Source organism: Leucopleurus acutus (assembly GCF_964270905.1).
Source record: "Leucopleurus acutus genome assembly, chromosome: 19".
Lineage (NCBI taxonomy): Eukaryota > Metazoa > Chordata > Mammalia > Artiodactyla > Delphinidae > Leucopleurus > Leucopleurus acutus.
In genome coordinates, this window is record NC_139161.1 from 46,135,764 (window position 1) to 46,154,763 (window position 19,000).

The 19,000-nt window shown below is 37.4% G+C and overlaps 1 protein-coding gene across 1 annotated transcript in view; it reads left to right on the forward strand.

The window, feature by feature from the left end:
• The window catches only part of EFCAB5 (EF-hand calcium binding domain 5), a gene marked incomplete at its 3' end in the record, with an annotated part of 113,548 nt that overhangs the window by 71,475 nt on the left and 23,073 nt on the right, over nucleotides 1-19,000 (forward strand). The window contains 9 exon segments of the mRNA XM_082861027.1: nucleotides 2,139-2,238; nucleotides 6,000-6,923; nucleotides 8,318-8,395; nucleotides 8,495-8,587; nucleotides 10,452-10,666; nucleotides 11,929-12,085; nucleotides 14,685-14,974; nucleotides 17,722-17,891; nucleotides 18,622-18,850. Coding sequence (XP_082717153.1) covers nucleotides 2,139-2,238; nucleotides 6,000-6,923; nucleotides 8,318-8,395; nucleotides 8,495-8,587; nucleotides 10,452-10,666; nucleotides 11,929-12,085; nucleotides 14,685-14,974; nucleotides 17,722-17,891; nucleotides 18,622-18,850 — 2,256 coding nt within the window.

Sequence of the window (19,000 nt, forward strand, 5' to 3'; positions counted from 1 at the left end):
AGGGGGTCCCAGAGCAAGAAAAGGTCTTGTAGGCTTTCTAGGCTGCATTACAAAGCCTCTTCTTTATCTTGTGCCTTATCACCTAGAAGACCCTACAGTACTTGAAATGAACAGAGCAAATTAGAAAGCTATCGCAAGTTGCAATAGTAGAATCACAATGTAGATCCCTCAAGTTTTGGAGCAAAACCATGCCTTCTACTAAAGTTAACTATTCTCCTTTGAGAAACAGCTCATGTGTATGTTTATACTGTGATAATTCATAAAACCATGCGCTTATTATTTGTGTACTTTTCTTTATGTTATTTTTCAAAACTTTAGTTTTTAAAACTTGTATGGAAAAATGAAGGTCCAAATATAGCAAAAACAATTCTAAAAAGAAGAACAAGTTGGGGAGAATTTTCCTGATTTATAAAAATAAAGTTATATTAACAGAATATTGAACCTGGCATCAGACCCATGAGAATGTGGGAATTTAGTGTATAACATGGATGTAAACTAGTGGGAAGGGACTAATCAATAAATGATATTGGGATGATTGGCTTCCATATTGGAAAAAAAATAAAATTAGATTTCAGTCTCCTTAATGAGGAAAAATAAGTTCCATCTGATCAGAGACCTAGATGTGGAAAACAAAATTTTTAAAGTTTTAGAAGCAGATATAGAGCATGCCTTTTGACCTCAGTATAGGTAATACTTCCTAAAGAATACAGCAAGTAAGCACAAACCATAGAGGAAGTGATTGATGCATTTGACTACTTCAAAATTTAGAACATTGATATGGCTAAACTCACCAAAAGTTAAGTAAATAAGAGATTAACTGACACTGATAAAGATAAACTGAGAAAGACTATTTGCTATATAGATAACAGAATGATCATTATCAAAAACTTATAAGTTAATAAGAAACAGACTACTCATGCCAACTGAAAAAATGGGAAAGGACAAGAAAAAGCCATTCACTGGGGGACTTCCCTGGCCGTCCAGTGGTTAAGACTTCCCCTTCCAATGCAGGAGGTACGGGTTCAATCACTGGTCAGGGAGCTAAGATCCCACATGCCTCGTGGCCAAAAAAACAAAACATAAAACAGAAGCAAGATTGTAACAAAATCAATAAAGACTTTAAAAATGGTCCACATCAAAAAAATCTTAAAAAAAAAAGCCATTCATTGATCAGGAAACCCAAGTACATAATAAACATGAAAATGTAATATATTTAATCTCACTAATAATCAGGGAAATGCAAATTAAAATAATTAGATACCATTTTTTATCCATCAGATTATAAACTCTAACAATATCAAATATTGGCATGGATATGGAGAAATTATATCCTCATTCAGTGCTGGTGAGAATGTAAATTGGTATAGGTGTTTTGTAGAGCTATTTGGCAATAACTACTAAAGTTGAAAATGCACATTATACACAATCCGTTAATTACACTTTTGTTTATTTACCCTAAGGAAATGTTTACATATGTATACAAAGAGATGTATATAAGGATATCCGCTGCAACATTATTTTGGTATCAAAATACTGGAAATAATCTAAATGCTGATCCATAGAGGGGTGTTTTTAAAAATTAGGATGTTGTCATATTATAGAATACCATGCATCAATTAAAGAAATAAAATATATTTCCTTAAATACATGAATCATATCTCAGTGTTGAGTAAATAAAAGCAAGGGAACGTGTATTATATCAGTATTTAAAGTACATACATAAAATGTTAACAAACATAATTTCTGGGTGTTGGGAACACAAGTGTTAGTTTTATCATTTTCTATATTTTTCTCTAATTGAAATTTTTCTTGAAATAAAAACAATGCAAAAAAAGAACAAGTAGAAGCAATTAATTGTTCCGAATGTCATACTCAGGTCAGATTAGATAAGAACTGAACATTATATATTGGTTTTAGCAATTAAGTAAGTAACAACAAGTATTTATGCAGCTACTAAGTGTTACAGAAAGGGGAAGTAGAGTATAAGCTTAAAGGCAAGATATAACTTTCCTGATTTTGACTCTGCAGCTTTTACTTACATGATTACGGTGCTGGTGGTAATGGTAAAATCTTCAATATTCCATCTACATAAAAATTTCAAATCTCCTGTAACAACTAATTGCCAACTTTCTGCTTAGGTGGGGTTTTTGGATCGGCAGAGGACATTGGCTTTGCTGGAAACATTCTATGACCAAAGTTCAAAAGTGCTCAGAGGTTTACTCCGAAACCCAAGACAATGTAAGTGCCACCCAGAGGGAGCATGCTCAAGCTGGAGTGATGCAGTACACTGAAATGATAATACAAGGTCATTCTATCCCCATGGAATCCCTTCATATAACATCTCCCTTAGATCATGATAGCTCTATCTAGTTGTTCATTCCACACAAAATTCAGTCTTCATCACAACTAGATGTATTTTTCACTATGGTGTAATACTAAAAGTTGTTAAGTCAGAGCTCAGCTAGAATTCAATTTTAAATTCAGTCAAATGAAGGGGTGCTTTAGTGACAATCTGAATGTTTTGGAAATTAAGTTGGTAGTAGTAATTCCAGTTTTAATGTCCAACTTAGAATTCTAAAGTTTCTAAGAAAAATGTTTCCTTCTCCCAAGCATTTTTAATTGAAATATAGTTGATGTACAATATTATGTTAGTTTCAAATGTACTACATAATGATTTGACATTTTCATGTATTAGGAAATAATCACCGTGATGAGTCTAGTAACAATCTGTCCCCCTACAAACTTATCACAATATGATTGACCATATTCTTTATGCTGCATATTACATCCCTGTGACTTATTTATTATATAACTGGAGGTTTGTGCCTTTTAATTCACTTCACCTGTTTCACCCACACCTCAAACCCTTCTGGCAACCACCCATTTGTTCTCTGGGTCATATGGCAGTTCTACTTTTAATTTTTTGAGGAATATCCATACTGTTTTCCATAGTGGCTGCATCAATTTACAATACCACCAACAGTGCACAAGGGTTCCCTTTTCTCCATATCTTTGCCAGCACTTATTATTTGTTGTCTTTTTGATGATAGCCATCCTGACAGGTATGAGGTGATATCTCATTGTGGTTTTTTTTTTTATTTTTTTTATTTTTATTTTTTTACGCGGGCCTCTCACTGTTGTGGCCTCTCCCGTTGCGGAGCACAGGCTCCGGACGCGCAGGCTCAGCAGCCATGGCTCACGGGCCCAGCCGATCCGCGGCATGTGGGATCTTCCCGGACTAGGGCGCAAACCCGTGTCCCCTGCATCGGCAGGCAGACTCTCAACCACTGCGCCACCAGGGAAGCCCTCATTGTGGTTTTGATTTGCATTTCCCTGATGATTAGTGTGACGTTGAGCATCTTTCATGTATCTGTAGGCCATCTGTACATCTTCTCCGGGAAAAAAGTCTGTTCAGGTCCTCTGTCCATTTTTTAATCAGGTTGTTTTTTTGATGTTGGTTTGTATGTCTTCTTCATTTTGGATATTAACCATTTAGCAGATATATCATTTATAACTATCTTTCCCCATTCATTAGGCTGTCTTTTTGTTTTGTTGATAGTTTCCTTTGCTGTGCCAAAGCTTTTTAGTTTGATGCTGTTCCATTTGTTTATTTTTGCTTTTGTTTCCCTTGCCTAAAGAGACATATCCAAAAATACATCACTAAGGCAGATGTCAAAGAGCCTACTGCCAATGTTTTCTTCTAGGAGTTTAATTGGATTCAGGTCTTAAATTTAAGTCTTTAATCCATTTTAATTTTATTTTTGTACATGGTGTGAGAAAGTAATTCAGCTTGATTCTTCTGCATGTAGCTGTCTAGTTTTCCCAACACCATTTATTGAAGAGACTGTCTTTCCCCATTGTATACTCTTGCCTTCTTTGTTGTAGATTAATTGACGATATAAGTGTGGGTTGATTTCTGGTCTCTCTATTCTGTTCCATTGATCTACATGCCAGTTTTGTGCCAGTACCATACTGTTTTGATTACCATAGCTTTTGTTTGTTTGTTTGTTTGTTTGGGTTTTGGGGGTTTTTTTTGGCCACACTGCACGACTTGTGGGATCTTAGTTCCCTGCCCAGGGATTGAACCCATGGCCTTGGCAGTGAAAGTGCAACGTTCTAACCACCAAACCTCAGGGAATTCCCTGTAATTTTGAAATCAGGGTGTGCGATAGCTCCAGATTCTTCTTTCTCAAGTTTGTTTTGGCTATTCAGGGTCTTTTGTGTTTCTATAAAAATTTCAGAATTATTTGTCCTAGTTCTGTGAAAAATGCCATTGTTGTTTTGATAGAGATTGCACTGAATCTGTAGATTGCCTTGGGTAATATAGTCATTTTAACAATATTGATTCTTTCAGTCCATAAGCACAGTGTATCTTTCCATTTGTGTCATCTTCAATTTCTTTCATCAATGTCTTATAGTTTCCAGGTACCAGTCTTTAAGGGCCCTGCTGCCCTTCAAAGCCAGATGTTCTGGGGCAGGACCTCCAGTCTAGGATCCTGACGTGGGAGTTAGACCCCTTGCTCCTTGCAGAGAACCTCTGCAATTGTAATTATCCTCTTGTTTGTGGGTCACCTACCCAAGGGTGTGGGTCTTGATTATACCACATCTCTGCCCCTCCTGCCTGTCTCATAGTGGTTCCTTCTTTATGTCTTTAGTTGCAGAAAATCTTTTCTGATTTCCTGGATAGTCGCTCTGTAAATAGTTGTAATTTTGGTGTGCCCAAGGAAGGAGGTGACCTCGTGGTCTTCCTAATCTGGCCTCTTGGCCACACCTCTCTCTCTCAAGCACTTTTACTTGTACACCTCTACTGTACTTATACAGTAAAATATCTTTTTTATATTACTCCCAAAACAAAAGGATTGTGATTTATATTTTTATTTTTTAAAGAGAAGGTCTTTGAATGGATGAGTTTTCCAAAGAAAGTGAATATTTTACTTGTGTGAAAATTTATTACTTGGATACTTAAAAATCTATGGATAATGTACATAGAGTATCCTGAAAATTGTGGGAATCACAGTTTTAGAACTTAAATACTAACTGTTTTGGGAGGAAGGGGTACAATCTTGTGGCATGAGTCCCATTTTCTGTAGTCCTGGATATCAGGGATGTTTTGTTGTTTAACAGTGGGATTCTCATGAGTGCTATCCAATCTTTCCCTAGAATTCTGAACCAGGTGTCTACATAAGTTGTGGAGAAAAAGAATTGAGGAATGAAGAAGAAAGAGAGGGAAGAGGGAAGGGAGAGAAAATGAATATTGGAAAAATATAGCTCAGTGAAAGATTATCATAGAACTTTGCTCTTATTTTGGTACTGCAGATACTGAAAAGGTATATGAGGTGAAAGACATTTGTCGCTTTCCTCAGCCCTATGCTATGCTTACTGTGGGAGGACTAAGAGTAGAGGATAAATTCTATTTGCCTTGGAAGTCTAAGCAACTCTCCTAGTAGCAAAAGAAGAATCATGTTCATTTCCAAAACCATACCTTTTAGGAAGGGATTATTTCTAATTTACAGTAGTGAGCATCTTTTATGTTCCTTTAGATACCTTTTTGTTTTTTATTGGGTTGCTGGGAAAGGTAACTGATATTTATTTAAAGCAATAGGTCTATATTACAGTCACTGTGCTGATTGCTTTTTTGTAATTTTTATTTTATAATAGAGTATAGTTGATTTACAATGTTGTGTTAGTTTCAGGTATACAGCAAAGTGATTCAGTTATACATATACATAAATCCATTCTTTTTCAGTTTCTTTTCCCGTATAGATTTTTTTTTAATTGGAGTATAATTGCTTTACAATGTTGTATTAGCTTCTGCTGTGTAATGAAGGGAATCAGCTATATGTATACATATATTCCCTCCCTATTGGTCCTCCCTCACACCCCTCCCATCCCACCCATCTAGGTCATCACAGCCCATTGCTTTTTTACATTAATTTACTAGCTCTGATTCTACACTATAAGATCAATTGTTTAGGTAAATGTTTTGTTTTCTGTGTTAGGGCCATTTGTTGAATTTGGAGAGATAGACTTGCCTGAGTTCTGGGGAGACATGGATAATCAGAAGCACATTTATGAAGACTTTGACAAAGTACTCTTAGAGATGAATACATTACATGCTAGCAAACATACAAAACATGCTAGCAAAAGCCAGAGTAAATTATTAGCAAATCCAGAAGATCAACATAAACATGATAAACATAGAAAATCAACACTACCACAAAGCCCACCAGAACAGCAGAGAGGGACAACTGCAAACCAAGAACCAAACAGAATTTCAACCAAAGAACAAGACAAAGAGTCAACTGGAGAGCAAGAACTGAACAAAGAATCAGTAGCAAAACGAGGAACCTACACAGGGTCAACTCCAGAACAAGGATCAAGTAGAGAGTTAATAATAGAACAAAGACCACATATTGAGTCAATAACAGAACAAGGAGAACCACCAGGAATCCACACTGAACCAGCTGCAGAGCAAGGACTTTACAGAGAATCAGTAACAGCACAAGGACAGCATGAAGAGTCAACAACAGGACAAGGATCACACAGAGGGTCACCTGAGGAACAGGGACCACATAGAGAGTCAGTATTAGAACAGGGACCACACAGAGGGTCAGTTGCAGAACAAGGAGCACACAGAGAGTCAGTAGTAGAACAAGGACCACTCAGAGGGTCAACTGCAGAACAACAGCCACCCATAGAGACAATTCCAGAAAAACAAGAGGACATAGACTCAACTTCACAATCAAGAAAAGGTAGTATCTTAAGAGAAAGTGAAAAATCTAGGGAGGCTATTTCCTTTGAGTACACTGAAATCCTTCCACAGGAAGAAAGGACTCAGGGGCAAATCTATGAAGAGCAACTATTCATGAGTCCTGAACTGCAAGAGAAAATTTCAGTATCAAGCAGAAAAGGTCATCTTTCAGGTATTAATATAGTTCTTCTACATCAGCTCCTTGCTTTGTAGAGTGGTTTTTAAAGTCCTTTCAGGAAATATTCATTTCAATTAGGATCTCTTCCTGACATATAAGGTCATGCAATCTTCAGATATATTTTGCTACTCAACATGAGTCTAGACCTTGAGTAATCAATTACCTGCAAACCAGAAAGTCTCTATTATCAATTTACCTAGAATTGCTTTAACACTAGAAGCCCATTTGTAAGGAAGAAATCTGGTAATGTTACATGTAGAAATTTTCATTGGACCTCTGAAAAAGCAGTAGAAGCCCTTTTATTTTAACTGTGGTGTCTGATATCAGAATAAAAGAAATAAATTTCTTTTATTTCAAATTTTAAAAGTATCTCACTTTTTTCAGTTGTATATAAGAGTTTCTGGAGGTCATATTTAAGACTGAAAGCACCCCACATTTCAAATATTTATTCTGAAGAAGACTTTTCCTCTGAATTGCCTATGCCAATTTACGCCCTTTTTGTTGAAGAATTCTAATCTTTTAGAGAACCAATCTCAATGCCACTTAAGACCTCAGTTAGGCATAATTTTTTAATTCTAAAGTTCTACAGTCCCAAAGAAAATTATTATTTAAAACTCCTAAGAGATGGGTAACCTATGTTCTAGATTCTACACTAACATTAACTAATTTTAAATCTTTCATTTTTTTCAGCATTATATTTATTTCTCCATGAAATAAGACTACTAATTTCTGGCTCTCCCTGCATAGTAGGGATACAGCTTAAAAAGTTAGTGAAGTTTCTATTCAGTCAGATGTATTATTAGTGAGGACTTAATTTTGACTATCTGTAACAGTGATCTAAAATAACAGTGTCTAAAAAAACAAACAAAAGCAAAACAAAATAACAATGTCTAAACAAGACAGGAGTTTCTTTGTTTCTCATGTAAAAGTCAAAATTTATATGACAGCTCAGCCCCATGAAATCAGCAGAGGCTCAAGCTCTTTCTGTCTTGTGTCTCCTCCAACCACATGGTCCAAGATAGCTCACCACCATGTCCACATTCTGACCACCAGGTGAGGAGAAAGGATAGGTATTACATCATTTCCCGTCACAACTCATTGGTCGGAATTTAGGCATATAGTGACACCTAGCTGCCAGGGAGGCTAGGAAATATAGCCCTTAATTTGCATGGCCAAATTTGGGTACAACAAATAGCCTTTGTCACAGAGCTGCTCCCAACAACTAAAGTTATTAAGTGATACCATTATGATACAGCATATATAGGAAAGGACCTGAAAGAAAGTTTTTGTGTTCTATATGCAAGGCATTTCTCTCATTTATTAACTTTAGAATATATAATAGAATATATAATGTCCAACTCATAGGCATTTTATTTTGTACCTTTTAGAAACTGAAAAAAAGGAAGTTCAGAGAGACAAATCCTGTGAACCCAAGTCCCAAAAAATAGAAGGAAAATCATGGTCAGGTAACTTCTCATTTAATCCTCCTTTCATTCATACTCTAGAGCAAAACCATTATGAAAGTGAAGTTACGCTGGCTATATTATGGAACGTGTATTTTATAGGTGAACTTTTGACTTGTAACTGGAACACGATGTATGCCAAATGTGAAGAGGAGGAACAGGCAAACTTAATCTATGGTAACTCCAGGTTCACAGGTACATGTTAACAACAAAACCAGGAAGAATAGATGGCACTCTAATTGATGAACTTAATTTACTGTGGTACACGATGATAAGGACTGGACTTAGCCAAGGCACAATGGCAGAGTGATACTTGCATTATTGTGTCCCTGAGCTGATGGATCTAAACATATTCAAGATGACTGTTTTGGGTGGTAGTGTACATGCAGTGCTATTGATGAATGCTCTTTAACACATATGCATTAATACAGTTGTTCCTCAGTACCTGCAGGGGTTTTTTCCATGGAAACCACCCCCCAGAGCTCCCCCCATGAATACCAATATTCAGGGATGCTCAAGTCCCTTATGTAAAATGGAATAGTATTTGCATATAACCAGTGCACATCTTCCCATATACTTTAAATCATCTCTAGATTACGTTTAATACCTAATACAATGTAAACACTATGTAAATAGTTATAAATACAATGTGAATGCTATGTAAATGGTTGCCAGTATGTGGCAAATTCAAGTTTTGCTTTTTTGGAACTTTCTGGAAATTTTTTTTCTGAATATTTTTGATCCACAGTTGAATCCACAGATGCAGAACCTGCGGCTACAGAGGGCCGTATCCAATTTTTTTTTTCTTTTTACTGTTAAATGGCCCTGAAACCACTTTGAAGCTATCATCAAGGTATACAAAGGGAATCAGATGTTAGATAGTAGAAAAATAGAAATCATCCCAGCTATTCCTCTCCCTGGTAGTTCCACATCCAAATATGCGAGGCAGGTGAGGATCTATCTTGTTTTTGAAGACTACAAAGGAAGATCTACTCAACAGAGACAATAAAGAGTAGATGTTAGCTCTCAGTAAACCATGTCTTTAACAACAATTATCCCAACAAGTACTATTTTATCATTTTACCTTTCATTAACAAGTAGTAGAACTTATAAGATCAAGATATTTTCCACCTATCTGTAATTTTTTTCTCATTTAAGCATGGATCAAATAACAAATTTCTATCCTCCAAATATTTCATGGAATTACATGGCATTGATAAAGCTCTTGTTGCCTGCTAATTCATGTTCCTCTTCCCCTGGTCTTCCTTCTTTATCTCAGTTTTGCTTTACCATTTTAACAGTTGCATGGGTGATCCTTTTTAAGTCACATCAAATCTCATATGGGAAGCATAAGGGCATGAACGATTGAATTAGTTAATAAATCAAACATAAATCACTGGGCTTTTTCATGAAATATGCTTCATATTATAACATTGAGCTTCAAGATAAATATATTAGTCAAGACTCTTTGGGGGAGAGGTGGTAGTGGTGGTATTTACAGACTTATTTAACTAGTGAGTCCAGACTGCAGCTGGCTTCAGGCACAGCTGAATCCAAGAGCTCAATAATAGCAGCAGGACAGTGTCTCTTTGCCTCTCAGCCCTGTTCTTCTCTGTGTAACTTTCAGTTTTAGTTTTCACTGTATTGTGGCAAAGATGTCCATGAGAGCATCTCTAAGCCTACATCCTACTAGTTCAGGAATCAGAATATAAGAAGAGTGATTCTCCCCCAGTAGTTGCCCCAAGAGTTCTGGGGCTAATTCTCATTGGCCTATAGTGGATTCCATTGCTGTCCTATGTGAATCATTGGCCGGACCTATATCACATGGCCATCCTTGAAGCAAGGATGGAGGAAGCTCAGAACTACCTGATACATCTAAACTGACAATGGGGGAGAGATGTTTTCCTAAATCAAAAAAGGAGGGTGCTGAACTCATGAAGGGAGCATGAATTCCTGACAGGAAAAAAAGGAGCAGATGTCCATTACAATAAGTACTCGTATATTTTCCAGAACTTTGATAAAATTGTTCACTGTTTGATGTATGTTTCTTCCTTGATAGACCTACACTCGATGATCAGAAATATTCAGTCTTACAAGGAAATTAAAGGTAGGAGTGCCTTCAATGGAGTTTCCTTCAATCTGCTCCAGTTTGTGCAACTCCTGGAGACATTTGTTGGTGAAGATGCCCCCTTGAGTGTCAGCGAAGCCCTCACCTCCTTTTTTAAGAAGGGCTTTGTTGAAACAAAAGAAGAGAAAAGGAGTGGCTTAGAAGAGGTGAGTAATATTATTTATCAGTAAAACAGGTGAGGTCACTATTATAAATAAATCTATCAATCTCAGTTGCTCCTAGTCTAGCTCTTCTTAAATAACTTACAACCAAACCTATCCCTTTAGTTCAACCAGCATGGCCATTAAATACTTCATTTGAATGTCAAATATTCTAAGATCACACTCCAGAGAACTCATTCTCCTAGTAAGAACATGATTTCTGATGGCAGGTGATGGTTTATTTTACAGCTGTGTTTTTGCTCCTCTGAAGCTGGAAGAGCAGATTCCGAGGAACAGAAATGTGTATATACAAAGATGTGTGTTTGTGTATGTGTGTGTGTGTGTGTGTGTGTGTGTGTGTGCACTGTCTGCTGTGTGAGTGCATTTGCAAATGCACATACGTAGGGGTACAGTTGTGGCTTGAATATATATTTTTATTCATGTGCACCAAGGTAGTACATATTTCTTAAGAAATTACTACTTACTTAGGTGATAAATGCAAACACATTAGCTGATATAAACAACTTATGTACTCTTATACGAAACACATAAATCAGGTTCACCAGGCATATTCAGTAAACTTATCAGTCTTATGAGTCTTCTCAACCTAATCTAGAGTTGATATTCCTTTTGCCTCCTCAACTGCTATTCCCCCCATTTAATCAAATGGTATATGTTCACTTTCTTTTAGCAACAAAATTAAATTACTGTCTAGTTGACATAATCTAGTAAAAAAGTCTAAACAGTAAATAAAATTAATATCAAGTTAGGTCAATGTTAAATATAAAAAAGAATTTTTGAACACAGTCATTTTTTTGTTGTTTGAACACTGCCATCCAACCCCCTTTACTACAAAACATATTCCATCAAGAAGCCAGGCAGAGCACCCCATGTTTTATCACATTCTTGAACAACTAGTAAGGGAGTGGAAAGGAATGAATCAAAGATTCTCAAGGAGTGAGTCCACTTCCTAAATTAATGTGTTTTAGCTCAATGCAGAGAATGCCTGCTTCTTGGCTTAAGGTGAAACAAAGAAGTGATATTTAGAGAACTAAAATTAAATGCTTCATTTAAAAAAATTTTTTAATTAAAAATTTTTTTAAATAATAAAAACTTAAATGCTTCATTTTACCATTCATATTTATGCTTAGTCCCAAAGCAAAGCTGTTTCTATAAAAAGTGCTGCACTTTGGGGGGAATAAGCCTAAGATGCCAGCTAGCACAATACGGTGTATCTTCTGTGCTTTGTTATCCTGTTTGTATCCTAGGCTAGACAAAATGCTTCCCAAGTCCGACGGGGACTTCTCCTAAATGCCCTCTTTCAGAAGTGGGACTGTGATAGCTCAGGCTTCCTGGATCTGAATGAAGTTGATGAACTCTTGTATACATACAAGGAGGGAATGGAAAAGGAATCTATGAAGAAAGGTAAAAATGTAAGAATTTTCTTAAGTTGTGGTAACAACTTGGCTTCAAGTTTCCCGGTATTATGGCATATATACAGTTAAAACACTGGTTGGTCTAAAACCATGAGATACCACTTCACACCTACTAGTGTGGCTATAATTTTTTTTGAGCTTTATTGAGATATAATTGACATGTAACATTGTGTAAGTTTAAGATGTACGATGTATTGATTTGATGCACATATATTGTGAAATGATTACCACAGTAGCTTAGTTAATACTTCCATCACCTCACACAATACCATTTCTTTTTTTGTGATGAGAACATTTAGGATCTACTCTCTTAGAAACTTTCAAGTATACAACGCAATATTAACTATAATCACCATGCTGTACATTTAGAATCCCAGAACTTTTCTTATAATGAAAGCTTATACACTTTGACCAACATCTCCCCATTTCCCCCACCCCCAGCCCCTGGCAACTACCATTCTACACTCTGTTTCTGTGAGTTTGGCTTTTTTAGATTCCACATATAAGTGAGATCATACAGTATTTGTGTTTGTCTGACTTATTTCTCTTAGCATAATGCCCTCAAGGTCCATCCATGTTGTTGCAAATGACAGGATTTCCTTCTTTCCCATGGCTCAGTAATATTCCATGGTATATGTGTCATTCACATATATACATACATATATATATAATTCATATGTCATACACACACACACACACACACACACACACACACACACACACACACCATGATTCTTTATCCATTAATTCGTTGACAGACACTTAGGTTGTTTCCATATCTTGGCTATTGTGAATAATTCTGCAATGAATATGAGATGCAGATATCCCTTCGAGATAGTGATTTTATTTCCTTCAGATATATATCCAGAAGTAGGATTCCTGGATCATTTGGTAGTTCTATTTTTAATTTTTTGAGGAAGCTCCACACTGTTTTCCACAGTAACTATACCAATTTACATTCCCACCAACAGTCCACAAGGGTTCCCTTTTCTTCACATCCTTACCAACACTTGTTATCTCTTGTCTTTTTGATGACAGTCATTCTAACAAGTGTGATGTGATATCTCATTGTGGTTTTGATTTGCATTTCCCCGATGATTAATGATGTTTGAGCATCTTTTCATGCACCTTTGGTAATTTGCATGTCTTCTTTGGAAAAGTATCTATTCAGTTCCTCTGCCCATTTTTCCACCAGATTTTTTGTTTCTATTGAGTTGTATGAGTTCCTTATGTACTCTGGATATTAACCCCTTATCAGATATATGATTTGCAAATATTTTCTCCCATACTGTAGGTGTTCATTTTGTTGCTACTTTTGCTGTGCAGAAGGTTTTTAGTTTGATGTAGCCCCACTAATTTATTTTTGCTTTTGTTGCTCATGTAGTATGACTATAATTTTTAAAATGGAAAATAACAGTGTTTGCAAGGATATGGAGAAATTGGAACCCTTGTGCATTGCTGGTGGGAATATAGAAAATGTCAGAGCAATCAGGAGTTGAATTGTTGTCCAAGACCTTAACTGTACTTAGTTAGATTCCTTTTGTGTACCTGGCTACCCATGCTCTTGGGGTTAAAAGAATCCAAACCACTCCACAGTTCTGCATATTTTCCCTTCTTGTTTTATCTTTCCGCTTCTACAAGGTCTGATTCACCTCTCAAGTCTGAATGGCTTGCAAGTTTCCCCTGAAGTTACTTAACTTCTTATTCTCCTTAATGACTTTTCTTCTCCTATATTATATTTTTCTCTTCTGATCGATTCTTCTCAATCAAAAGCTACTAAAAATCTTATTCTAATGTAATAAGTTCTCTCCTTCATTTGCTTAGATCCCAGTATAAATGATTTTGCTCTTCACTGGGTTTAAGGATTTATCTGATTACTTTAGCATAACAGATTTCAAATTCTTGAAGTATGTACTACATGAGGGAAAGAGCAATCAGATGAACGTAACCAATACGTTGATCTTCAAAGGTACCTAAGTTTATCAACTGTCATGTGTTCTTCATTAACTATGCGTTCTACAAACTGTACATTATACTACACTACTTGTCTTAGACTGCCTCCAAAGACAATTTACTTAATGAAGCTTCAAAAGGCATAATGAGGTGGTTTCCACTTACAAGATGGGAAAACTTCATAACAGAGAACTATGTTCCACAGAGGAAAAGATACTACACAATGGTCAGGAGAGCTGGGTTCCAATACTGGATCTTTCACTAAATGGTCACATGACCATGGGTAAGTTACTGAACCTCTATAGAGTCAGGTGTCCACATGGGTAAAATGAAGGAGTTGGACACGATGGATTCTAGAATTTAAGGGACCTAAGGATGATGTTATAAGGTTTCACCTGGCTGAGTGGTAGAATTAAAACGAAACAATAACAGATGACATAAGAGTCATCTTGAGTTCAGTATAGGAATTCACTGTAAGATGTTCCAGTGGACTTGAGGTGCCTTTGATATGCCTGGTTTTCCATGGGAAGCAGTTGTCAGAGGCTTCAATTTGCTGTAAGAGAGGAGAATGAAAATTTCCCCCACAGATGAATGAACTTTTGATTAGTTCTTGGTTTTGTATTTATGTCTTTTAGCTAAACTACACATCCAATTTCCAAAGCCACACCCTGGTCACGAAGTGAGGTTGTCTTCCAAACAGTTTCAGAAATACATAGAATTGGTTGTATCTGAACTCAGGGGCAATGAAGATCAAGTTCTGGAAAGCATTGTGGAGTTTCTGATGAATACTTTAGAAAGGAGCCATGTTGAGAGTCTGAGAAATTGTGCCAGACAAAAGTGGCTGCACCAAATCCAACGTGCTGCAGAGACAAGTGGGGTATCCCTGGAGCCAGTGTACGCAGAGACCTTTAAGGCCCTCACCCAGGTGTGTTTTCTAAAATGATATATAAGAGAAAAATTTTCTTACAATAGGTGATGTGCAATGGTTACAAAGGAGGAACACACTAAATTCTCTTGAGAAATTGCTGCTATAGATGTTTTATTCACTCCGATACTTTACAATGACCCAAAGCCTAGTAAAGTTGCAACTGGAATGATTGCAAGTTGGCAAGCAGAGAGGAAAGGTAGAAGAAATAAAATTATGTCTTGGGATTCCTAATTTCATTTGTGCCAAAAGTCAGATAAGCCTAGAACAGACAATAAACTGACATTAAAAAACAACCGTGGGCTTCCCTGGTGGCGCAGTGGTTGAGAGTCTGCCTGCCGATGCAGGGGACATGGGTTTGTGCCCCGGTCCGGGAAGATCCCACATGCCGCGGAGCGGCTGGGCCCGTGAGCCATGGCCGCTGAGCCTGCGCATCCGGAGCCTGTGCTCCGCAGCGGGAGAGGCCACAACAGTGAGAGGCCCGCGTACCGCCAAAAAACCCCCCAAAAAACAAAAACCGTGAGGAATGTTCATTGCAGCACTATTTACAATAGCCAGGACATGGAAGCAACCTAAGTGTCCATCGACAGATGAATGGTTAAAGAAGATGTGGCACATATATACAATGGAATATTACTCAGCCATAAAAAGTAACGAAATTGAGTTATTTGTAGTGAGGTGGATGGACCTAGAGTCTGTCATACAGAGTGAAGTAAGTCGGAAAGAGAAAAACAAATACCGTATGCTAACACATATATATAGAATCTAAAAAAAAAAAAAGGTTCTGATGAACCTAGGGGCAGGACAGGAATAAACACGCAGACGTAGAGAATGGACTTGAGGACATGGGGAGGGGGAAGGGTAAGCTGGAACGAAGTAAGAGAGTAGCATGGACATATATACACTACCAAATGTAAAATAGCTAGCAAGTGGGAAGCAGCTGCATAGCACAGGGAGATCAACTCGATGCTTTGTGACCACCTAGAGGGGTGGGATAGGGAGGGTAAGAGGGAGACGCAAGAGGGAAGGGATATGGGGATATATGTATACATATAGCTGATTCACTTTGTTATACAGCAGAAACTAACACAGCATTGTAAAGCAATTACACTCCAAGAAAGATGTTAAAAAAAAAATAGCCATGAGGAGATGTACATGCAGTTTAAGCTACATTTCCCTTGCATGATGTTTTGGGAGTCAGTTTTAAAAGGAACTATTTAAATCATAAAGTCATTATAAAGTAGAATCCAACATGACACTATATTTCATAGCACTGCCTAGAAACAATCTGAGACTATCACAGAATCCTGTCACTTAAAATACATGACCTGGATGGACCACTGTCCACAGCTCTACTGCTACCTCAGACACTCCCAGCTTGCTGCTCTTTCCAGGCAGAAATAGCATGGCTGTCTTCTACATATATCACAGCTTCCATTGATCCAGGGAAACTATGTCGTTCATCTCAGCTAAATAGCAGCACTTGATTATGGGAATCATCTCCTGAATGGCTGAATTTTCCAATATAGTTGGAAATGATGTGACCAGCAACAGGAGGACAATCAAGAAAAAAAGATATTGCTCCAACTTGCTTCAGAGATCTGCAGTACCCTAAGATACATCTTTTTTTAAAAAACTATTTATTTTTGACTGTGTTGGGTCTCATTGCTGTGTGCGGGCTTTCTCTAGTTGCGGTGAACGGGGGCTACTCTGTTGCAGTGCGCGGGCTTCTCATTGCGGTGGCTTCTCTTGTTGCAGAGCATGGGCTGTAGGCGTGTGGGCTTCAGTAGTTGTGGCACACGGGCTCAGTAGTTGTGGCTCACAGGCTCTAGAGCGCAGGCTCAGTAGTTGTGGCGCACGGGCTTAGTTGCTTCACGGCATGTGGGATCTTCCCAGACCAGGGCTCGAACCCGTGTCCCCTGCGTTGACAGGCAGATTCTTAACCGCTGCGCCACCAGGGAAGCCCACCCTAAGATACATCTTAATACATCTTTGTTAGTTAGCCTATTGATCTTCTATGTAGAAAAGGAGGAATCAAGGCAGAAGGGAAAAGAAAAGCACAAAGAGCAAACCCAAGTACACAGAAAGAGGAGACAAATATCAGAGAAAGTGTCTCTCATGTCCCCAATTTATGGGCATATTTAATATATGTGTTAACATATAATATTGTTATAATATTTTAGGTACAGCGAATTCTCAGTTATTTTAATTAGAAATAGTAGTTGAGTAAAGTCTGCAATCTGTATCCACAAGTAATCCTTTCCTAAAATGATGTAAATCAAATGTCATAGCCAAACAATGTTAAGAATTTCTTGAGAGCATTTTTTCCCATATTCACATCATAGTAGATGGTTAAGAAATATGAATGAAATGAAGTCATCTTGTTGCCCCAGCTCTCTAAAATAAGTACTTTTAACTGAAGCCCATACAACATGAGTATGGTTCAAAGGGATCCAAGATTTAAACCTCTAAATTTAAGTAGACCTGGCAGGTTTTTTTTTTTTTTAAGTAAACTAGTCTGATTGACATAGTGTATATCTATTCCACTCACTAAATCTCAGGTTTCAGGAACAGCTGTGGTGTCAGCTTTCCCCCCACTGCCTATGAATGGTAATATCTGCATCATTTATTCAGGAAAGTTAAATTATCGGGTTCAGATACACAAACTGGCTAATGAAGGGAGACATGATTAAGAGAATAGCTCTTTGGCTATTGGCAAATAAATGGTCAGAAACATTTTGCCATAGGATGCTGAAGCCCATGGAAATAAGAAGATCAGTGCTCACATTTCCCTCTTAGAAGAAAACCTACTACTGCCTGATAGAGGGAATGTTCTATTGAGGAACATAGCTTGTACTTTAGACGATGCTCCATTTGTACTGAACAAAGTGCTCTACAGGGACATGAAGGGGATCAGGTAAGAATATCTTGAAGAGGTTGGTTTCACCCTTCTAAAAAAAATAATTCCTTTTGTGAAGTAAACTAGCGTTGAAATCCTAGTTAGCTGCCCAAGAGAGAAATGCCTCAGATCACCAAACTTTCTAGAGCAGGAGGTGATGGGTTTCCAGTCTTGGATGGTTTCACCTGGTTGTTTCTAGAGTTCACTCTTAGGCATTAATTTTCCATGTAGGGACTCTGCTTCACAGTTTCAGTTCAATTATTTCTGCCTACTCTGTAAGTTATGTCTCCTGCATCCTTTTTATATATGTTTTCTCTGTTATGATCTAAGCTTTTTGTTTTTACTCTATGTCAACTTTTATTGATATTATTTTCCTTTGTAGCAGTCTTTCCCCAACAACATTTAGAGTCCCACATCAAATGCAGCTGGATATTGCAACCATTATAACAATATAATCGCTATTAATTCCTTGCACTTTCCATCGTGTCCCCCTAATCTGACTGTATCTGGCTCATCCATCCTCATTTTTTTCTGAGCAACATCTTTCTTCTTCTATATACACACCATTAAGCTTATTTTTTAAATCTTTCTCTCAAGTCAGACTCTCCTAACTGGTAATTTTATCTGAGTCCACTTCTCTGACATATAATACTAATGATTCTGAATGGTTGGATCTAGTTTCCTGCATGGTTTAATCTAAAGCCCCCTCCTGTTGCCTTTCTCCCATCCTCATATTCCTATTTCTCAGCTTTACGGTAGTGGATGAAGGGAAGCCAATACACGTCCCCCAAGTTCAGAACCATGGGAACATCTTTTTCTGGAACCATTCCCGCAAGAAGAACGATCAAAATGGGTCATTCCTGGCTCTGCCTCTTCAGGATGCATATATGAGGATCTTTGGGGTCTTGGCTGTCGACACCTTAAGAGATCCCCAGAAAATAAACATCTTCCTACCCCATGAGATCAAATTCTATCAGGTAAGGCACAGAAAAATTCTTCAAGGTCTATGGTAGGGTAGTCTTTCCTTCTATACTTTTTAAAAAACGAAACCTGAAACCAGATGAAAGTGAAGCTATGTATACAGATAGTGTCATCATACTTGTATCAGTCTTTGGAGAGGCTCCCCA